This window comes from Schistocerca piceifrons, chromosome 1, assembly GCF_021461385.2.
Source record: "Schistocerca piceifrons isolate TAMUIC-IGC-003096 chromosome 1, iqSchPice1.1, whole genome shotgun sequence".
NCBI lineage: Eukaryota > Metazoa > Arthropoda > Insecta > Orthoptera > Acrididae > Schistocerca > Schistocerca piceifrons.
The window spans coordinates 805,857,174-805,876,905 of record NC_060138.1 but is presented as its reverse complement, the minus strand read 5'-3'; the positions used below and the strand labels follow the sequence as shown (position 1 = coordinate 805,876,905).

Here is a 19,732-nt window from a genome sequence, read left to right as displayed (position 1 = left end):
TAAATATCCATTTTGTATTTACACATTTTGCAGATGTTCCAATTCTTTCTGCAGGCTCCTGCAATTGAGATGGTAAGATCTTGATGAATCAAGGTCTTGAGAAAGCCAGTGTGCCAGATGGTGGGAACTGTTAGCTCGTGAATCTGTATGAGTGAGCTTTTGATACCCCATATTTTGGGAATATTTCTGCAACAATAATAATTTTCCTGGAACATCAGGTTAAAGTGGACTTCAGTACTCCAGCAGAAAACTTGGCAGTTCCTGGTGACACATAAGGCAGGCATTTACAGGATTCCACGCAAGTGCATTAAATCTTGTACAGGGAAACCAACAACACACATCAAGAGTACATTGTAGGAGCACTGGCAGCATACTCTTCTCCCACAACCCATCGAATCATTGTATTTGTTTTAGTCATTCAGCAGACAATTCAACAAAATTTGTGCCCCATAAATTGAACTTTTAGGACTCCATCATCATTTGTCTGAGAACCTCATTAATCAGGACAGAGACATCGTTTGAAATCCTTTGATAGGGAAACTTTATGTTATGCATAGATTATATCCTGCTGTGATTTTACTGAAAGGAGATGATCAGTCTGATACTGATAAACCCAACTTCCACCATAGAAACTGCTCAGGGTAGCACGCAGACTCATAGCAGCAGCTCTTGCACGAAAATAATGCACGCACACTGACATAAGAAGTACACCATAGGTATACTGTAGGAATCTCAGAAACAGGAGATTAATAGAGCTTTCCCAGTGCACATCTGAAGATGGGCAGAATATTGTGTGCTGAAATATCATGGCAGAAAATAATTGACATCCAAATGATAAAGTTTTCATTGTCACATACATTGAAGAACAAATAAACTGGTACACCTGCCTAATATCATGTAGGAGCCCCCGCAAGCACACAGGAGGTTGGCAGCATGATGTGGCATGGATTCGGCTAATGTCTGAAGTAGTGATGGAGGGAATTAATGCCGTGAATCCTGCAGGGCTGTCCATAAATCCGTAAGAGTACGGTGGAGTGGAGATCTCTTCTGAACAGCGCTTTGCAAGGCATTCCAGATATGCTCAATAATGTTCATGTCTGTGGCGTTTGGTGGCCTGAGGAAGTGTTTGAACTCAGAAGAGTGTTCCTGGAGATACTCTGTTGCAGTTCTAGATGTATGGGGTGTCGCATCATCCTGCTGGAATTTCCCAAGTCCTTCAGAATGCACAAAGGACATGAATGGATCCAGGTGATCAGACAGGATGCTTATGTACGTGTCACCTGTCAGAGTCATATCTAGATATATCAGGGGTCCCATATCACTCCAACTGCACATGCCCCACACCATTACAGAGCCTCCACCAGCTTGAACAGCCTCTGCTGACATGCAGGGCTGTTTAGGGGAGGAGACCAGACAACGAGGTCATCAGTCTCATCGGATTAGGGAAGGACGGGGAAGGAAGTCAGCCATGCCCTTCCAAAGGAACCATCCCGATATTTGCCTGGAGCGATTTAGGGAAATCACAGAAAACCTAAATCAGGATGGCTGGATGCGGGATTGAACTGTCGTCCTCCCAAATGCGAGTCCAGTGTGCTAGCCAATGCGCTACCTCGCTCGGAGACATGCAGGGTCCTTGGATTTGTGAGATTGTCTCCATACCCATACACGTTCATCGACTCGATATAATTTGAAATGAGACTCATCCAACCAGGCAACATGTTCCCGGTCAACAACAGTCCAGTGTCAGTGTTGACAGGTCCAGGAGAGGCATAAAGCTTTGTGTCGTGCAGTCATCAAGGGAACATGAGTAGACCTTTGGCTCCGAAAGCCCATATCGATGATGTTTCGTTGCATGGTTCACACACTGACACTTGTTGATGGCCCAGCATTGAAATCTGCAGTAATTTGTGGAAGGGTTGCACTTCTGTCACACTGAACAATTCTTTTCAGTCACTGTTGATCCCAGTCTTGCAGGATTTTTTTCCAGCTGCAGCAATGTCGGAGATTTGATGTTTTGTTGTGCCAACTACAACACCCTGTTCAAACACATTTAAATCTTGATAACCTACCACTGTAGCAACAGTAACTGATCTAACAGCTATACCAGACACTTGTTGTCTTACATAGGCATTGCTGACCACAGTGCTGTATTCTGCCTGTTTACATATCTCTGTATTTGAATACACATGCCTATACCAGTTTCTTTGGTGCTTCAGTGTATAACATTACTGTGTTTAGCAAAATATCAATTATAATGAAGTAATTGGTAAGATGTCAGTCAGCTGTACGAAACAAATACAAACATGTTTCTCAAATTCAATATTACTTATAATCCGTCTGGATTGCAAAATGTTTATTCGCATGAGCAGTTTCGGTTCCTCTAGAACCATCTTCAGATCTGAAATGACAGTGGTACTAATTTACTGTTTCACAAATGCAAGCCTATTTCATCTTATCTGATCGACATCAAATTTACCAGAACGTACCTGCAATTTTGGTTGCAGGAGTAACCCGTCCACACTCGGCAACCTTCACATGCTGCATCACATTAAATTGGTTGGCAGAATGCACATCATTTATATTAATTATAAAATTCTTACTGACAGGTGGTGACTAGTGCATATGTTACATTACATATGTACATACTGTATTAAGTAGATTTTTCTAATTTGCTTTTATCTCTAAAAATACTTAGTTAAGATCTATAGTTGTCAAGGTTAAAATCTGTAATTGTCAAAATTAAAATAGATAATAAAATTATCATTTTTGTACGATCGAAAACAAAGGGTGATTTCTATATCCATGGCGCTGGTGTAGACTTGTTTTCCTCCATGGTCTGCTTCCATGGTTCCCGCTATTTTGGTGTTGTGCTGCGAGCCATTCGGTCGTCTGATATCCATCGCCATGGGTAAGAGGGCTGTGCAGGAGGGCCCCGTCAATGATGCTAGGTGCTGTACACATCTTCCAGCTGTATCCACGTGCACCATCTCTCATCCTTCGGCTTGGACTTCTATACGCAACACTGATGTCATCATAAATACTAAAATATTTTTTCTTGTTCCTCTTAACTGTGACTTGACTTCCTTCTATTTGTTTCATTAAACATACATGGCTTTCACTTACAGTGGAAGAATTACAGATAAGATTGAAAGATGCTTCTGTAAATCCGACGTTAAAAAAGGGTTCCGAACAAATAACACGCTAAAATTGAAGCTCCAGCACAAAATATGTAATAGTAGGAATAAATTTCAGGATTCAGGTGTATATAAGATCAAATGTGATGACTGCTGTAAACAATACATAGCGCAGACTGGTAGGAACTTTGAAACTAGATTCAGGGAGCACACCTACTCTCAAAACAAAACAGCGTTTGGGGTGCCTTAAAGCACTTAGTCATGAACATTGAACAAAACTTAGAAATCCTACATAGAGCTCATAAGGGACAGTTTCTTAACATTTTAGAAGTTGAAATATACACCCACAAAAAGAAAGACCCAGATTTAATCCTCAACAAGCAAAGCAAGTTCAGTCATAACGCCTATTTTAGTATTTATGACAACTTACTGAAATGATCACTGTTGCGTATAGAAGTCCAAGCTGAGGGATGAGAGATGGTGCGTGGGGAAACAGCGGGAAGATGTGTACAGCACCTAGCGTCGTTGACGGGGCCCTCCTGCACAGCCCTCTTACCAATAGCGATAGACATCAGACTTCCGAACGGCTCACGGCACAACACCGAAATAGCGGGAACCATGGAAGTGGACCATGGAGGAAAACAAGTCTACACCAGCGCCATGGATATAGAAATCGCCCTTTGTTTTCGATCGTACAAAAACGATAATTATATTACGTATTTTAATTTTGACAAGTACAGATTTTAACCTTGACAACTATAGATTTTAACTAAGTATTTTTAGACATAAAAGCAAATGATAAAAATCTGCTTAAAACAGTATATGCATATGGAATGTAACAAATGTACCAGACGCCACCTGTCGGTAAGAGTTTTATAATTAATACAGATGACGTGTCTTCTGCCAACCAATTTAATGTGACGCTGCATGTGAAGGTTGCTGAGTGTGGGTGAGTTACTACTGTAACCAAAATTGCAGGTATGTTCTGGTACATTTGATGTTGATCAGTTAGGATGAAATAGGCTTGCATTTGTGAAATAGTAAATTAGTATCATTGTCATTTCAGATCTGAAGATGGTTCTAGAGGAACCAAAACCGCTTGTGTGAATAAACATTTTGCAATCAAGACGGATTATAAGTAACATCGTATAAAAAGTGATTGCAATATCCCTGCATGTCTGTTTTGCAAAATTTCTCAAAGACACCAAAAAACATGAGAACAACTGAGCATAAATAAAAAGTCATTGAAACATCAAATTATGAACATAAAATCTTATTTGGTGCCTTGTTACTTTCTGTAAAAAATATTTCTAGGTCTTTCTATTCATGCTTCATAATGCCAGTTTGTCTGATCGTCATCAAATGATTAATAACCACATTCCCAAGGAGAAGCTTGCTATTTAGTGACATTTATGCTTACAACACAACTGTAAATCAGGATCTGAACTGGGCTGTTGTGGACACTGCAGGCACCAGCCTGTCTTGACATTTTCCTTACCGCAGTATTGGTGTTTAGGTGATTGCACAGATAAATACTTTTGTTTCTTCCTACATCTGGCTACTAATTTTCCAGTTTTCTGGCAAACACAATATATTTGTATAATTTTGCTGCTTCTTTGTTTTAGTTTTTTTGTGTGTATTTGTTTTACAGTTTTATTACCAGTTCCATGCTGAATATAGTAGAGTTACACAATTTTTGTTAAATTTTCTGTCTCTACAGCAAGTTGGTTTCAAAATAAGTATATTTCAATCTAAATTAATCTTTCCAGCAGAATATTAAGAGAGAAATGGAACCAAAATAACTACTTTATTTTTTCAGAGCCTGATGGGCGACTTCAGATAATTTAAAATAACCCATAATAAAGCTGATAGGAGAGAATATCACAACTTTATAAGCAGTGGAATCAATAATAATCTCTTCAGTCATTTGAGATGGGACATTAGGCTAGTAATGGACCACTACATTATGTTGATTTTAGAGGCCATTGTTAGCAACATGGTTTTAGGAATTACCCTGCTATCCTAATATAACAGATGACTGGAGGGAAAAGTACGTCCATACACATACAACACCTGTAGTTCCTTTTTTCACAAAAAGAATGGGTATAATTGTACATCATTTACATGACAACTGTTCCACTATGAGGCATCTTCATTAGACCAATATTTCAGGTCAGCATTAGTTGTACACTTTAAAATCATTCCTTACAATGCTAATCAAACAGTCCAAAGCTTTACTGCCAGTTCATAGTGTGCAGCAGGCACAATATTTCAGTGAGCAGACATATCACCATCATCAAGTACACTGATGAATTGACCTCCAGGGGGCATGCGGCCTTGCCCCCTCAAGCTGACTGATACGTGATCTGTGCCCGAGGACATGTGGTAGTGGCCGAAGAGGTAATCATGTCAGCTGCTGTGGTTGGTGACACACTGGAGTGCTCCTACTGTGGCAGCATTGATGTAGGCACTTCATTTGTCAGGTTACCAGCTCATTGTTTTTCCTGAGTGTCTTAATTAGACCTGTCCTGGTTCCCAAGCCTTGCTGAGAATATAAGCACAGTCTTGGTCGTTAAAATTGTCCCTCATGTGTATTTTGATGGCTGGCCACAGCCACCAACACAATCATCTTTTTGATTGCCGATATGCTCCCTTGGGCACAGACCATGCACGGAGCATCCCATGGAGGCACAGGAAGTATGCAGTGCCTGAAGGTCAGTTCATCAACACACCTGACAAGGGTGATACATTTGATCACCGAAATATTGTGCCTGCTTGCCACTATGAACCAGGAGTATGCCCATGGACTGTTCAGTCAACTAATATGGTGGAAAAAACTGTAAAATTGTTGCTACAATGTTGTTTCTCAGGAAGAGCCTTTAAAACTATATATGTCTTGTAATTGTTAGCGGTCTAGCAGGAGCGCCTTTGACTAGTAATCAAAATGTGCTGGATCCTGCATTTGAACCTCACCACTGCTTAAATTTTGAATAAAAAATCAGCAGCAATGGCAGCCAAAGACTTGTGGCATAAGACATCTTCTTAATTCTGCCAACAGCCTTGTCAAAGAGGGGAGAAGTGTGGACAGAGATTCAGGGCACTTTCTTGTCCTTGAAATCACTGCCTTAGAGCCACCCATTGTGTATCCACAGGTCACATGGCCTGTAAATTGAAAAAGTATCATGATCTCTGCATTGGCAAGAGATTCCAGACTAGTCCCCTATTCAGATCTCCAGGAGGAGACTGCCAAGGGTAAGGTGACCATGAGGGAGGGGGGGGGGGGGGGGGCTGAATAAACGATGTGGTAAGGAAGCTAGAAAATCTGAAAAGGAAAGTGCTGAGGTTCCATCTACATGTAATGGAGGAGGGTGGTGGTCAGTGAAGTGAAATTGAAAGAAGACAAGGATTTGTAGTCAACAGGTATAGAATAATATCAACAGCAGCAGGATTTAGGATGAATTATAAATAGGAAGCTTGGACAGAGAGAAAGTTACTGTGAACAGTTCAGTGACAGGGTTGTTCTTATTATATTCAACAGCAAATCATCACCAACAATAATAGCTCAGGTATACATATGAATGTTGCAAGCAGCAGGCGAAGAGAGAGCGAAAGTAGATGAGGATAGTGAATGAGTAGTTCGGCTGAACTGCTATTGTAGGGGAAGGAGAAGAAGAAAAGGTTACAGAAGAATGTGGGTTGGTAGTAGGAATGAGATAGGAGAAAGACTAATTGAATTCTGCAGTCAATTTCAGCTAGCAATAGTGAGTACTTTGTTCAAGAATCACAAGAGTAGGAGGTATACTTGGAAAAGGGTGGGCAATATGGGAAGATTTTACATATATTACATCATGGTCAGGCAGGGATTCTGAAATCAGATATGGGATTGTAAGGCACACCAGGAGAAGATATGGGCTCGAGTCACAATTTAGTAATGATGGGGAGTTGGCTGAAGTTTAAGAGACTAGTCTGGCAGAATCAATGCGCAAAGAAGTGTGATACGAAAGTACTAAGGAATGAAGAGATATGCTTGATGTTCCCTGAAATTAACAGATAAAGAATAGCTCATTAGGCAGTTCAGGTGAAGAGGAATGGACATCTCTAAAAAGAGCAATCACAGAAGTTGGAGAGAAAAACATTAAGTACCAGGATGGTAGCTGTGAAGAAACCATGGGTAACAGAAGAAATACTCAGTTGATTGATGAAAGAAGGAAGTACAAAAATGTTCAGCAAAATTTAGGAATCCAGAAACACAAATCATTTAGGAATGAAATAAATAGGAAGTGCAGGGAAGCTAGGCAAACTGGCTGCATGGAAAAAAGAAGAAGAAGAAGAAAGATTATTGGGAGGTCAAGGACTGAATTAGCATATAGAAAAGTAAAAATGACCTTCAGTGGAATTAAAAGCAGGGACAGTAACATCAAGAGTACAATGGGAATTCCACTGATGAATGTGGAGGAGAGAGCGGATAGGTGTAAAAAAAACATTAAAGGCCTCTGTGAGGGCATATACTTCTCTGATGACATGACAGAAGAATAAACAGAAGTCAACAGGAAAGAGATAGGGGATCCAGTGTTAGGATCAGGATTTAAAGGAGCTTTGGACAAATTAAGATCAAATAAAGCAGAAGTAACAAATAACATTCCATTAGAATTTCTAAAATGGCTGGCGGAACAGGCAACAAACAACTATTCACGATGATGTGTAGAATGTATAAGATTTGCAATCTACCATCAGACTTTCAGAAACACATCAGCCACACGATTCCGAAGACAGGAAGAGCCAACTTGTATGAGAATTATCCCAAAATTAGCTTAACAGTTGATGCATCCAAGTTGCTGACAAGAATAATATACAGAAAAATGGAAAATAAAATGGAGGATCTGTTAAACAATCACCATTTTGGCTTTAGGAAAGGGAGTTCTAACATTGTGGTTGATAACAGAACTGAGACACAAGAAAAATCAAAAGACATTCTAGGATTTTGTTGATCTGAAAAAAGCAGTATACAATGTAAAATGGTGCAAGATATTCAAAATCCTGCAAAAAATCGGGGTAAACTTAAGGGAAAGATCGGTAATACAGTATGTACGAGATCAAAAGGGACTAATAAGACTTGAAGACCAAGAACAAAGTGCTCTAATTAAAAATGAATGTAAGATGGGGATATAGTCTTTCATCCCATACTGTTTAATCTATATACTGAATAAGCAATGCTGGAAATAAAAGAAAGATTCCAGAGTGGGATTAAAAGTCAAGGTAAAAGTATATCAGTGATAAGATTTGCTGATGACAGTGCTATCCTCAGTGAAAGTGAAGAAAAATTACAGGATCTGTTGAATGGAATGAACAGTCAAATGACTACAGAATATGGTGTGAGAGCAAATGGAAGAAAGATGAAAGTAATGAGAAGCAGCAGAAATGGGAACAGTGAGAAATGTAATGTCAGAATTGGAGAACGTGAAGTACACAAAGTTAAGGAATTTTGTTATTTTTGCAACATAATAACCTATGATGGATAGAGGACATAAAAAGCAGACTAGCACTGGCAAAAAGGTCATCTCTGGCCAAGAGAAGACTGCCAGTATTGAACATGACCTAAATTTGAGAAAGAAATTTCTTAGAATGTACATTTGGAACACAGAATTGTATGGTTATGGTAGTGAAACATGATCTGTGATAAAACTGGAACAGAAGGAAATCAGATAATTTGAGTTGTCATGCTACAGAAGAATGCTGAAAATTAGGTGGTCTGATAGATAAGTAATGGAGAGGTTCTCTGCAGAATCAGCAAGGAAAGGAATACATGGGAAACACTGACAAGAAGAAGAGGCAGGGTGACAGGACAGTTTTTAAGACATCAGGGCGTAACTTCTATGGTATTAGAGAGAGCAGTAAAGCATAAAAACTGCAGAGGAAGATAGAGATGGAATGTGTCCAGCAACTAACTGAGGGCATATGGTGCAACTCCTACTCTGGGATGAAAATGTTGGCACAAGAGAGGAATTGTTGGCACACCACATCAAAACAAAATATAACTAATATTTTTATTTTCATGGTCTTCCTACTTTACAGATATGTTTTAATTACTAGGTTGTGGAAAAGAATAAGGTATGTGTTTTAAATTATCTTTTAACAAATCATTTTTATTTGTATTAATTATTTACACATCATTTTATAGTGGCTCTTTCTGTGGATGACTAACAAATATTCCAAATTCAGCATGGTATTTGCTCATAATTTTCAGAACATGATTCCCTGGATACTATGTTTCCAGATTTCAGAAGATAACTTGTAGCTCTAGGGATCCATAAATGTATAAGACAATCTTATAGTTAGAAATAGCAAGGGCGGAGGTGCGAGGAAATAAGGCTATCCTTTGCAGTTCCTTATCTAAATCATGTACAAGCTTGAGTTCTGATGGACAGAATATTAGTTATGATGATGATGATGATGATGATGATGATGATGATGATGATGATGATGATGATGGTAAGACCTCATTGTTTCAACAGTTGTCACAACCTCAGTCTATAATCAAACATTTAACAAGAAATTGTACCTTATCAAACGGCATCTAATTTTTTTTAGATAATAAATGTCTGCATGGATCACATATCCAAAACGTGAACACATTCAAGTACTGCACTGGGCAGAAAAAAACGATCCAATCATACAATACATACGTTGTACATCTGTGCACATATTACCAATGAGAGATGTGCGAGAATTGCACTTGCATTAAACACTGTTTTGAAAACAGAATAATCCATTGACAGAAAATTTATAGTAAATAATTCTGCATTAATTAACGAATGTAGTTATTTTCCTGAACCCATACAAATTCTGATCTGCAATTTGTATAACATGAAAGTAAACAAGTACTCACGAATGCAGTGTCCAGAATTTGGTCCCTGCCATTTTCTGTCACGCCCACATACACGTCGATATTCTCCACGTTGGCGATAGCCATGTGGACATCGCAGCTCGCATACAGCACCAGCATGGTTCACAACACGAGCATGTCGTTGCTCAGGCTGTACAGAAGCACTACGAGCACATTCCACATATCCATGTGGAGGAATGTCAAGAGGTGGGCAGACATCTCTCATAGCCCCATCTGAGTAAAAGGTATTTAGAAACAGTGTTCATTATAATGTTACTGTAAATTTATTCCAGTTAGTAAATTTATTTATTCTACAATCCACACAGAGCTCAGATTCTTTTAGTGTCAATAGTTGTGACAGATCACGTAACTAATGAAGAGGTTCTGAATCAAATTGGAGAAAGTAGAAATTTATGGCATACCCTAATATAAAGAAGACATTGATTGATAGAACATATCCTGAGGCATCAAGGAAGCATCAGATTGGTAACGGAATGAAATGTGGTGCATAAAAATTATTGAGGAAGACCACAGCTTTAATACAGTAAGATGGGTCAAATGGATGTATATTGCAGTAGCTACACTGGGCTTGCACAGGATAGACTAACATGGAGAGCTGCATCAAACCAGTCTTCAGATTGATGACCAGAAGAACAACAACAATTGTAGTAGTGGTAGTTTGACAGTAGATTAGATTATATTAATACTTGTTCTATAGATCATGAATACGACACTTATTAATGATGTGGAACTTGTCAGGTTGATAAAAGGAGTCTATACATGATATCACATCACAAGATATCACATCATCCTTTGGCAAGATGGTGTCTAGTGTGGTTGTTCATAGTGATCTAGCAAAAAACAGTTACAGTTTTGCCGTAAAAAAAGGAAATTGTGGGAAGTGTGACAGTAAAATAGCAAAATTAAATGAACGCATTTCAAGTATACAAAAAATTGTGGAAATCCTAAGACGAGAAATTTCGCAACTAAGAAATGAAAATACCGAGCTGCAGAAGGTGTATCATGTTCCTACCAATAAAACAGTAAGTAAATTGCAAACTGGAGCTGTAGAGAATCTCGAGAAGCGGAAAGGATGTGCAAAATATGTATCTTACTTTGTAAATGATATTGTGTTCGCCAAAAAAAAGACTCACAGTACTGTCAACAAATTGTGACGAACACACTAAGGACAATGAACTCAATAAACAGCGAGCGAGTTCCAAACCAAACCAGGTCACAAAAGAAAAATGCTACATAAATCGAAGCCCTGTAACTAAAGTTAGTGAAACGGTCCAGACAAGTGGAAAGAAGACAGTTAACAAGATAAACAAGCCCAATAAACTGCGTGATGATAACTGTAAATTCACTTGTAACGCCGGAAATGCATATCCTCCTATTTCCATCTACTGCACTGCAAATTTTTTTCCTTATTTTGTTACCTGAAGATATAACATTTCTGTGTCTTTGTATATTGTAATTGTTATATATGCATTTATGTCGATGTATAATTGGTTTGTTTTGTGAATATTATTTGTATTTATACGATGGGTCTTGCCTAGGGAAAACAATGCTGTCGAATGAATACATCGATAGGTCGTGTGGAGAACCAAAGTGTTTAGGATCTTTGGTAGTGTTAACTCTGTCGCGTGGAGCGCGGGCAGAAGAGAGTGTGGCTGGAGTAGTGCACTGGAGCAGGTGTGTTGTGTGACGCTCCCGCAAGTTGCCGCGCTTTCGGGGTTTGGCAGCATGTAATTGCGCTCGACTTGCTATGTTAATTTCAGACATGGTGTCGCGGACGGGAAGCGTTAGCTGGCACACATCAAGAGCCCGTTTTGGCTGGAGACCGTGTCGAGAAGAAGGCGCGCCAACATCCAGCTTCTGCAACAGCGACGGCCGACAATGAGTGACTGTCGCCACCTCCTCGATCGACAACTTCAAACCTTCAATCAACCAACAAGGAAGACTGGTAGCACGTAAAGCTTTAGAACTGTATGGCAGACCTCAGCTTTTCAAACTGTTAAATTTTTCTCACTAAATTACACCAACATAGCATGAACCTTTGTTGCTCATTGTCCCAATTGCATTGCCAAGCAGGGTCCCTTCCTTTTCCGGAATGAACACGAGTGTCGTTGAAATTCAAACGTCAGCATTAAAGTAATATCATTCGATTTCACTGCTTTAATTTCAAAGTTCAGTTAAGATATTCATAGCTGGCTACAATATTTAGATTGCACAAGCACAAATTAAGAGTGCAAGTTTTGTTACCGTATTTTAGCTTACCTGTGACTGCAGCTCAGCTTGGTACGTACTAAATTTTACTATTGTTAATTGTTCAGAATCATTTAATTCAAGTGCAAAGTTAAATCTCTTATTTCTAAGTTGCGTAGATTCAAGTAGCTTTTGAAATGATTGTTGAGGTAGCCCAAGACTAACTGTATTTTACTGAATTTCGATGTGTTTCAGAAACAAAGCTCACTATTAATTTCAGTCACTAAATTAACTTTCAATTTTCCGATTTTATTAATTCTTTTGCTAAATTAAGTCAGAGTGTAGCAAAATTTATTACTTCTGACAAACTTTCAGTTTTCACACTAAACGTGTCAACCTTCAGTTGCCATGCTTCTAGTGCTAATTATATGTGTAATAACCTTTCTTTTTCAGTTACAATAGTAATTGTCCATAGGACTGGTGACCGTAATTTCCCCCAAATCACAAATATCTAATTACCGCTAGTTAACTGTTAACGTAAAGGCCGCACATTTACTTTCTTTATTAACTTAACCCATTTTCAAAATTAATTTCCACCAGTTTCATTTGCATTTTTCCTTCCATTTAGATGTAACCCTTTCCTCCCTCTTTACCGACAGATTAACTTCGGTGACGATTGCTTTTCCCAAATTTCCATTAGGTACACGCGGTTTAATTTTTCATTGGAATTAAGGTCGATAAGTGAGGGGGAGGTTACACGTGGCGACCTGGTGACAGGACAATCTTCGTATTTGAGGTTCTTCTGGACACGAATTTTGCATTGTGCAAATCTCGTAACAAAGTACTGGTTACAAACAGGTCGTTACGTCAGCGGGAATAAGTAGTGGGAGGAATCCTAATTAGATTTGAGATTTGGCATTTATATTGAAAATTATTAAAATGAGTGAAGGCAACAATTACCAAAATTTGGTAGACTTGGATACAGAACAATCGGTCGAACAGTGGGAAACGCGCACCGCGGAACCCATTGTTCAGGGGCAGGCGGCTAGCATGAAAGACGCGACCGCCAAAATGCAACAAAGAGCAGAAATGGAATTCCAAACTTTAGAAAATGTTCGGAATCGGAAGTGATAATCAAATCTGAACCCCTTGATGACGAATACGGAGGGACAATTAAAGAGGAAGCCGCTACGGAAGTAAAACGGGTAGTTTCCGGAAATTTAACTGATTTATTGAATGTGTTGATTAACGAAATCAAGAGTCAACCGGCAGAAATTAAAACTCAGGCTGCCAAGCAAGGAGCTCAGTCTGCCAAGCAAGAAGATCAGTCTGAAAAAATTGAACGGAAGCTAGACAATCAGAACAAAGCTATTAATGTTGTTAACAACAATGTTGGAGTTGTTAACACAAAAGTTGATAAAATCAAAGAAGATATTGTCGTGATTAATACCAAAATTGGTAATCTTAAACAAGAAATGATAGGTGTTCAGGCAGAAATTGCGAGCATAAATACTCGTTTTTATTCCGAAATTAGCAGAATCGAGAAAAGTGTAGGAGAAGCAGTTGCTCCAATCATCGAGAATAAGGTGACGGAACAAATTCAATTAGTGAAAAAAGAGGATCAAAAGAAGGTGGAAACTTTAAAGGCTCTAGTATCCGAAGTAGATACCAAAGTGAGGAAGCAGGGTAATACCTGCGAAGAGAAAAAGAGGGAAGTGGAAACGCTTGCGACAACCACTTGCCAAGTAATTACGAGAGTTTCGGAATTAGAAAAGAAACTTGACGAAAAACAGAGCTATGTGCCAATCTGTGCACACAGTTTCGAATTGTTGACGAAAGAGGTGCGGTTCGAACCCTTGAAAAAAGGCGGTATACACGCGACGGATTTCATTAAAAATTGTGAAAGAGTTTTACCCAGATCATGGACTAATGAGAGAAAAATTAATGCAGTTATTGACGTGTTGGCTGGTGATGCCAAGCATTGGGGCTTAAACCTCAACATTATGAACCTGACTTTTGACGAATTTAAAAATTTGTTCTGGCTGAATACTGGTCAGAGCAAAAACAACAAAGTGTCTGGCGTAAATTTGTAGTATCGAGGCCTTTCGATTCGAATTCACGTGGCTCAATGAAGGAGTTTTGTGAGGGCTGGATCCGCAAGTTGGAATATTTGCATGATCGCCGCACGGAATCCGAATTAGTCTGGGAACTCTACAAGAAGCTTCCAGATGATACAAAACACTACATAGGAAGCAATTACAGGACAATCAACGATTTCCTGGAAAGAGTTGAGGACGAGGACAATTGGTGCAATAATTGCGACAGTGGTAGAGGCCGTGGTAACAACAACGGGTACCACAGCAACTACAACAGTGATAACTTTGGGTATAATGCATACCGCAATCTTGGCAGCAATAACAATAGTGGTTCGAGCCATAATGACAATCGGTACAATGCAAATAATAACAGGAATGACAGAAACCAGTATCATACTAGCGTGATACGCGCTTCGCAGAATAGTAATAACGCCAGAGGGTGTGATCAGCCGCCTCAGCAGCATCTGGGGAGCGTATCTGCTGGGACGAGACAGAGAAACCATTAGCCGTGCCGGAGAGGGGCCGACCGGGCGTGGAGAAATTTTGGCGGCCCAATAACAGTAGAAAACCGAGGTGTTGTCGTTGTGAAAATTTCGTATGGAATAATCAACAGCAGGAGAGTGAGCCAGTGTTAGGAGAAAGGAGTGCACCCACAAGTAGTAGATCAGCTGTAGACATGGCACTAGAAAATACATTCACTGTCAGTGATAACAATTTAAGTAGTTTTCCGGAAATTGATTATAAAGTGGCAGCTGTAACACTTACAGCGGAACTGGAGATTGAGTTTAAGAATGATTCGCAATTGTTGAGAGAAGATCAGATGTCAAATAACACGTCCGTCATCGAGCCAGGGGACGCAGAGAGGGATGAGGTCTGGTTAAGGCAGTTCGGTCGCTTATACGACGAACGAAGAGATTATAGGGGCCTGTACGGGAGAAGTGTGTATGGGGAGCGCGGGCTGGATTTGTCGCGTCTCGTCCCGCAGGAAGATAGTGTTTGTGAAGTGATAGAAAGTTCTGGCCCTAACCGGCAGACTTTACCAGAAATAGTTGATGCTAATGGGGAGCACGAGCAAGATTCGTCGTGTTTCGTCCCGCAGGAGTTAGATGTTGAAGTAGTAACGGAAAGTTCACGCCCTGACCGGCAGACTTTACCGAAAGTTATAGTGGTAGAAGTGGCCGACCCATCCGACGCAAAACTCCAGTTTAAACATTGCAAAAGTATTAAGGAGAAAGATTACGAGAATTTTAGTGATAGCCGGACATGATTCGTAGAAAAGCGCGCATATTACAGCGTGTATGTTAGAGCTGACGTTATACGGTCAGACGGTAGCAGTGTGGGTTGCGCAGATCCAGAGGAAGTAATTGCAGATACTACTGGGCACATTCCTCCAGGTAGATTGGCAGATGAGATCAATCTGACCAAAGAGGAATCAACGAAGGTGACAATTAGTGAATTGATAGCAAAGCAACACTCACTAGTTGACGAGTTACAGGAAAAGGTTTCGGTATTGGAGGCGGAGCTACAGACTAAGCCTCAGAACAAACGTGTTGAAATTAAAACTGTATGTGAAAAGAGGCTGAAAAAGCCGCCAGATAAGCTGGATTTACGATCAAAGCTGGATGGTTTTTTTCTGGAATGACTTGGATATAGACGAGGATTTACTGTGGGAAAATAAAGAAACAGTCAGGGACAAGTGTAGACATATAGTAGTGTCTGTTAATATGCACGACCTACAACTAAACTTGTTGACTGACACCAGTGCAGAATTGAGTGCTGTATCTGGAAAAATATTTGAGTTACTGAAAGACAGACTGGTATCATAATTATCCCAGTAACAGGAGTGAAAATTATCAGTGCTACTGGGAAGGCCAGTAAACTGGTCACAAAACAGATTTTTGTCAACTTCGAGATATGTGGGGCACGATGTGAACAAGAGTTTGTCGTTGTGCCAGACTTAACTACGGAAGTAATTATCGGGTTAGATTGGCTATTAAAGTACCGTGCAGTGATTAATTGCGAAAGCAAAACTTTGACATGTAAGTCACAAGATAAAACAATAGTAGTTAGTTTTGACGAGGCAGGAGACGGTGTGCATAGGCAATAACAGCCTATACAGAGTGTTAACTGGCCGGATGCCATTGACACAGGCATGAATTTGAACTATTGTAACGTGAGGAATCTCGACATTGACAATAGTGTAGAAAGTGAATTGGAACGTATTGTAGACGGTGTGTCAAACGTAACACACGAACAAAGACGAGGCCTGTATGAAGTAATAATGAGGAATAAGAGTGTGTTTTCAGACAAACCGGGACTTGTGGAAGAGATAATGAAATTCCCTCCACGGATTGACACTAGTATTGGTGTGAAAAAAGATCGTTTGCGAGAAATAATGAAGCTACAAGCCGACGCTCGCATACGCCATCATGATGCTAAAGCGCGTTTTGCTAAGTTTGCAATCGGAGACTTAGTACTTGTAAAAACTCATGAGAAATCGAGCGAGATAAGACAATGAAATCTCTAAATTTAAGTTTGTTTATAATGGACCATATAAAGTCATTGGTATATCTCACACAAATGCTTATTGCTTAGATTATCCAAGCTCTGGAAAACTATTAAGTATACGGAACATTGTAGACCTGAAATTGCACCAACCAAGGATTGATTAATACCACAGGAAGGGTAATTTGTACTTTATGTAAATATAGATTGTAATATTTAACGATTTGCTAGATTGCCATGCTTTTGCCTGACCAAGAGGACATTAAAGAAGTTGTGAGTAATAAGTAATTAATTTTGATTAAATGATTTCAGATTAACTGATTATTAATCAATTGAAAAATCCAAGCTGCTAGTTTAAGTTTTCGGCTGAGTCACAGTAGATTAAGGAATGTAAATATGATTTTGTAACTAGCTGTAAGATTTCATGAATGTGTGTTTTACTAGTCATTGCCGATGTACTTACGTGCTGTTTTAAGTTTCAGGCTAGTACATGCCTGTGATGATGGACAGTGTTGAGTTATCCACTGTGATAGAGTTAATGGACTCCTTGAGATTACTCGGGAGTGAGTTTTTCCGAAAGAATTCAGTGAAACTGATGTTCTGGAAATGCCGTTACAAGGGTGAGTGAGATCAAGCGTGCCGCACAGGCGGGCGCAACAGTACTGGCGAGGCGGAGCCGCTGTCGGTTGTACCGCTGTCGGGATTCTTTCTACTTGGGGGTACGGAAGGCGGAGTTGTTTTTCTTCCCGGACAGCTGATGTGAAAGAATTCTGCTGTCAATATTTATGTTTTTTTCGATCTGATGTATATTATTTTCTTGTTTAGCGTTAAGTGGACTCTCATGGCGAGAGTATTAATTATGAAAAGGTTATATAAAATGTGTATTCTCTGTAATTAATTATTAATTTGCATATTTTGATATACCTGTTTTTTATGACCATGTACTCTGATTAATTTTGTAAATAGTACTCCATTTCTTGATACTGTTAGGAATTTTGATTTTTTGGATAGCTAAACCATTTTCTATGTTTTCTATGAATTTTAATATGTTGTCAACCTGTTTTCTTTTGTGTAAGATGACAGAGTGGAGTAAGATTAGGAGTGTCTCCACTCAATTATTATGGTGTAAAAATTGGTTTATGGTTAATTAGCCTAATGCTAAATTTTCTTGCTGTTTTGAGCATATGCATTTCCACTATTTTTTTTTTCCTTTTTGGGACATTTTCTGAGTCTGTTTAGGTTACACGAACATCCTCAGACAATGTGGGGCACATGTAACGCCAGAAATGCATATCCTCCTGTTTCCATCTATTGCACTGCAAATTTTTCTCCTTATTTTGTTACCTGAAGATATAACATTTCTGTGTCTTTGTATATTGTAATTGTTTTACTATTTGTATTTATATGCATTTATCTCGATGTATAATTGGTTTGTTTTGTGAATATTATTTGTATTTATACGATGGGTCTTGCCTAGGGAAAACTATGCTGTAGGACGAATACATCGATAGGTCGTGTGGAGAACCAAAGTGTTTAGGATCTTTGGTATTGTTAACACTGTCGCGTGGTGCGCGGGCAGAAGAGTGTCTGGCTGGAGTAGTGCAGTGGAGCAGGTGTGTTGTGTGACGCTTCTGCGAGTTGCTGCGCTTTCGGGGTTTGGCAGCATGTAATTGCGCTCGACTTGCTATGTTAGTTTCTGACATGGTGTCACGGACGGGAAGCGTTAGCTGGCACACATCAAGAGCCCGTTTCGGCTGGAGACCGTGTCGAGAAGAAGGCGCGCCAACATCCAGCTTCCGCAACAGCGACAGCCGACAATGAGTGACTGTCGCCATTTCCTCGATCAACAACTTCAAACCTTCAATCAACCAACAAGGAAGACTGGTAGCACGTAAAGTTGTAGAACTGTATGGCAGACCTCAGCTTTTCAAACTGTTAAATTTTTCTCACTAAATTACACCAACATAGCATGAACCTTTGTTGCTCATTGTTCTAATTGCATTACCAAGCAGGGTCCCTTCCTTTTCCGGAATGAACCCGAGTGTCGTTGAAATTCAAACGCCAGCTTTAAAGTAATATCATTCGATTTCACTGCTTTAATTTCAAAGTTCAGTTAAGGTATTCATAGCTGGCTACAATATTTAGATTACACAAGCACAAATTAAGAGTGTGAGTTTTGTTACCGTATTTTAGCTTACCTGTGACTGCAGCTCAGCTTGGTACGTACTAAATTTTACTATTGTTAATTGTTCAGAATCATTTAATTCAAGTTCAAAGTTAAATCTCTTATTTCTAAATTGTGTAGATTCAAGTAGCTTTTGAAATGATTGTTGAGGTACCCAAGACTAACCATATTTTACTGAATTTCGATGTGCTTCAGAAACAAAGCTCACTAAATTAACTTTCAATTTTCCGGTTTTATTAATTCTTTTGCTAAATTAAGTCGGAGTGTAGTGAAATTTATTACTTCTGACAAACTTTCAGTTTTCACACTACACGTGTCAACCTTCAGTTGCCACGCTTCTAGTGCTAATTATATGTGTAATAACCTTTCTTTTTCAGTTACTATAGTAATTGTCCATAGGACTGGCGACCGTAATTTCCCCCAAATCTGAAATATCTAATTACTGCTAGCTAATTGTTAACGTAACGGCCGCACATTTACTTTCTATATTAACTTTACCCTTTTCAAAATTAATTTCCACCAGTTTCATTTGCATTTTTCCTTTCATTTAGATGTAACCCTTTCCACCCTCTTTATCGACAGATTAATTTCGGTGACGATTGCTTTTCCCAAATTTCCATTAGGTACACGCGGTTTAATTTTTCACTGGAATTAAGGTTGATAAGTGAGGGGGAGTTTACACACTCCAAAATCCAAATTGAAGTGCAATATTCTCTTGCTT

General features: G+C 39.3%; 1 protein-coding gene across 5 annotated transcripts in view; it reads right to left on the bottom strand.

The window, feature by feature from the left end:
• LOC124789756 overlaps positions 1 to 19,732 on the bottom strand; it is a 346,576-nt gene that overhangs the window by 4,566 nt on the left and 322,278 nt on the right. For 4 of the 5 annotated variants that reach the window (XM_047257213.1, XM_047257219.1, XM_047257243.1 and 1 more), the window contains one exon: positions 10,021 to 10,251. The exons of the other annotated variant lie outside the window; for it this stretch is intronic. In XM_047257213.1, the coding sequence (XP_047113169.1) occupies positions 10,021 to 10,251 (231 nt within the window). The remainder of the gene's footprint in view (positions 1 to 10,020; positions 10,252 to 19,732) is intronic. 5 annotated transcript variants of the gene reach the window in all.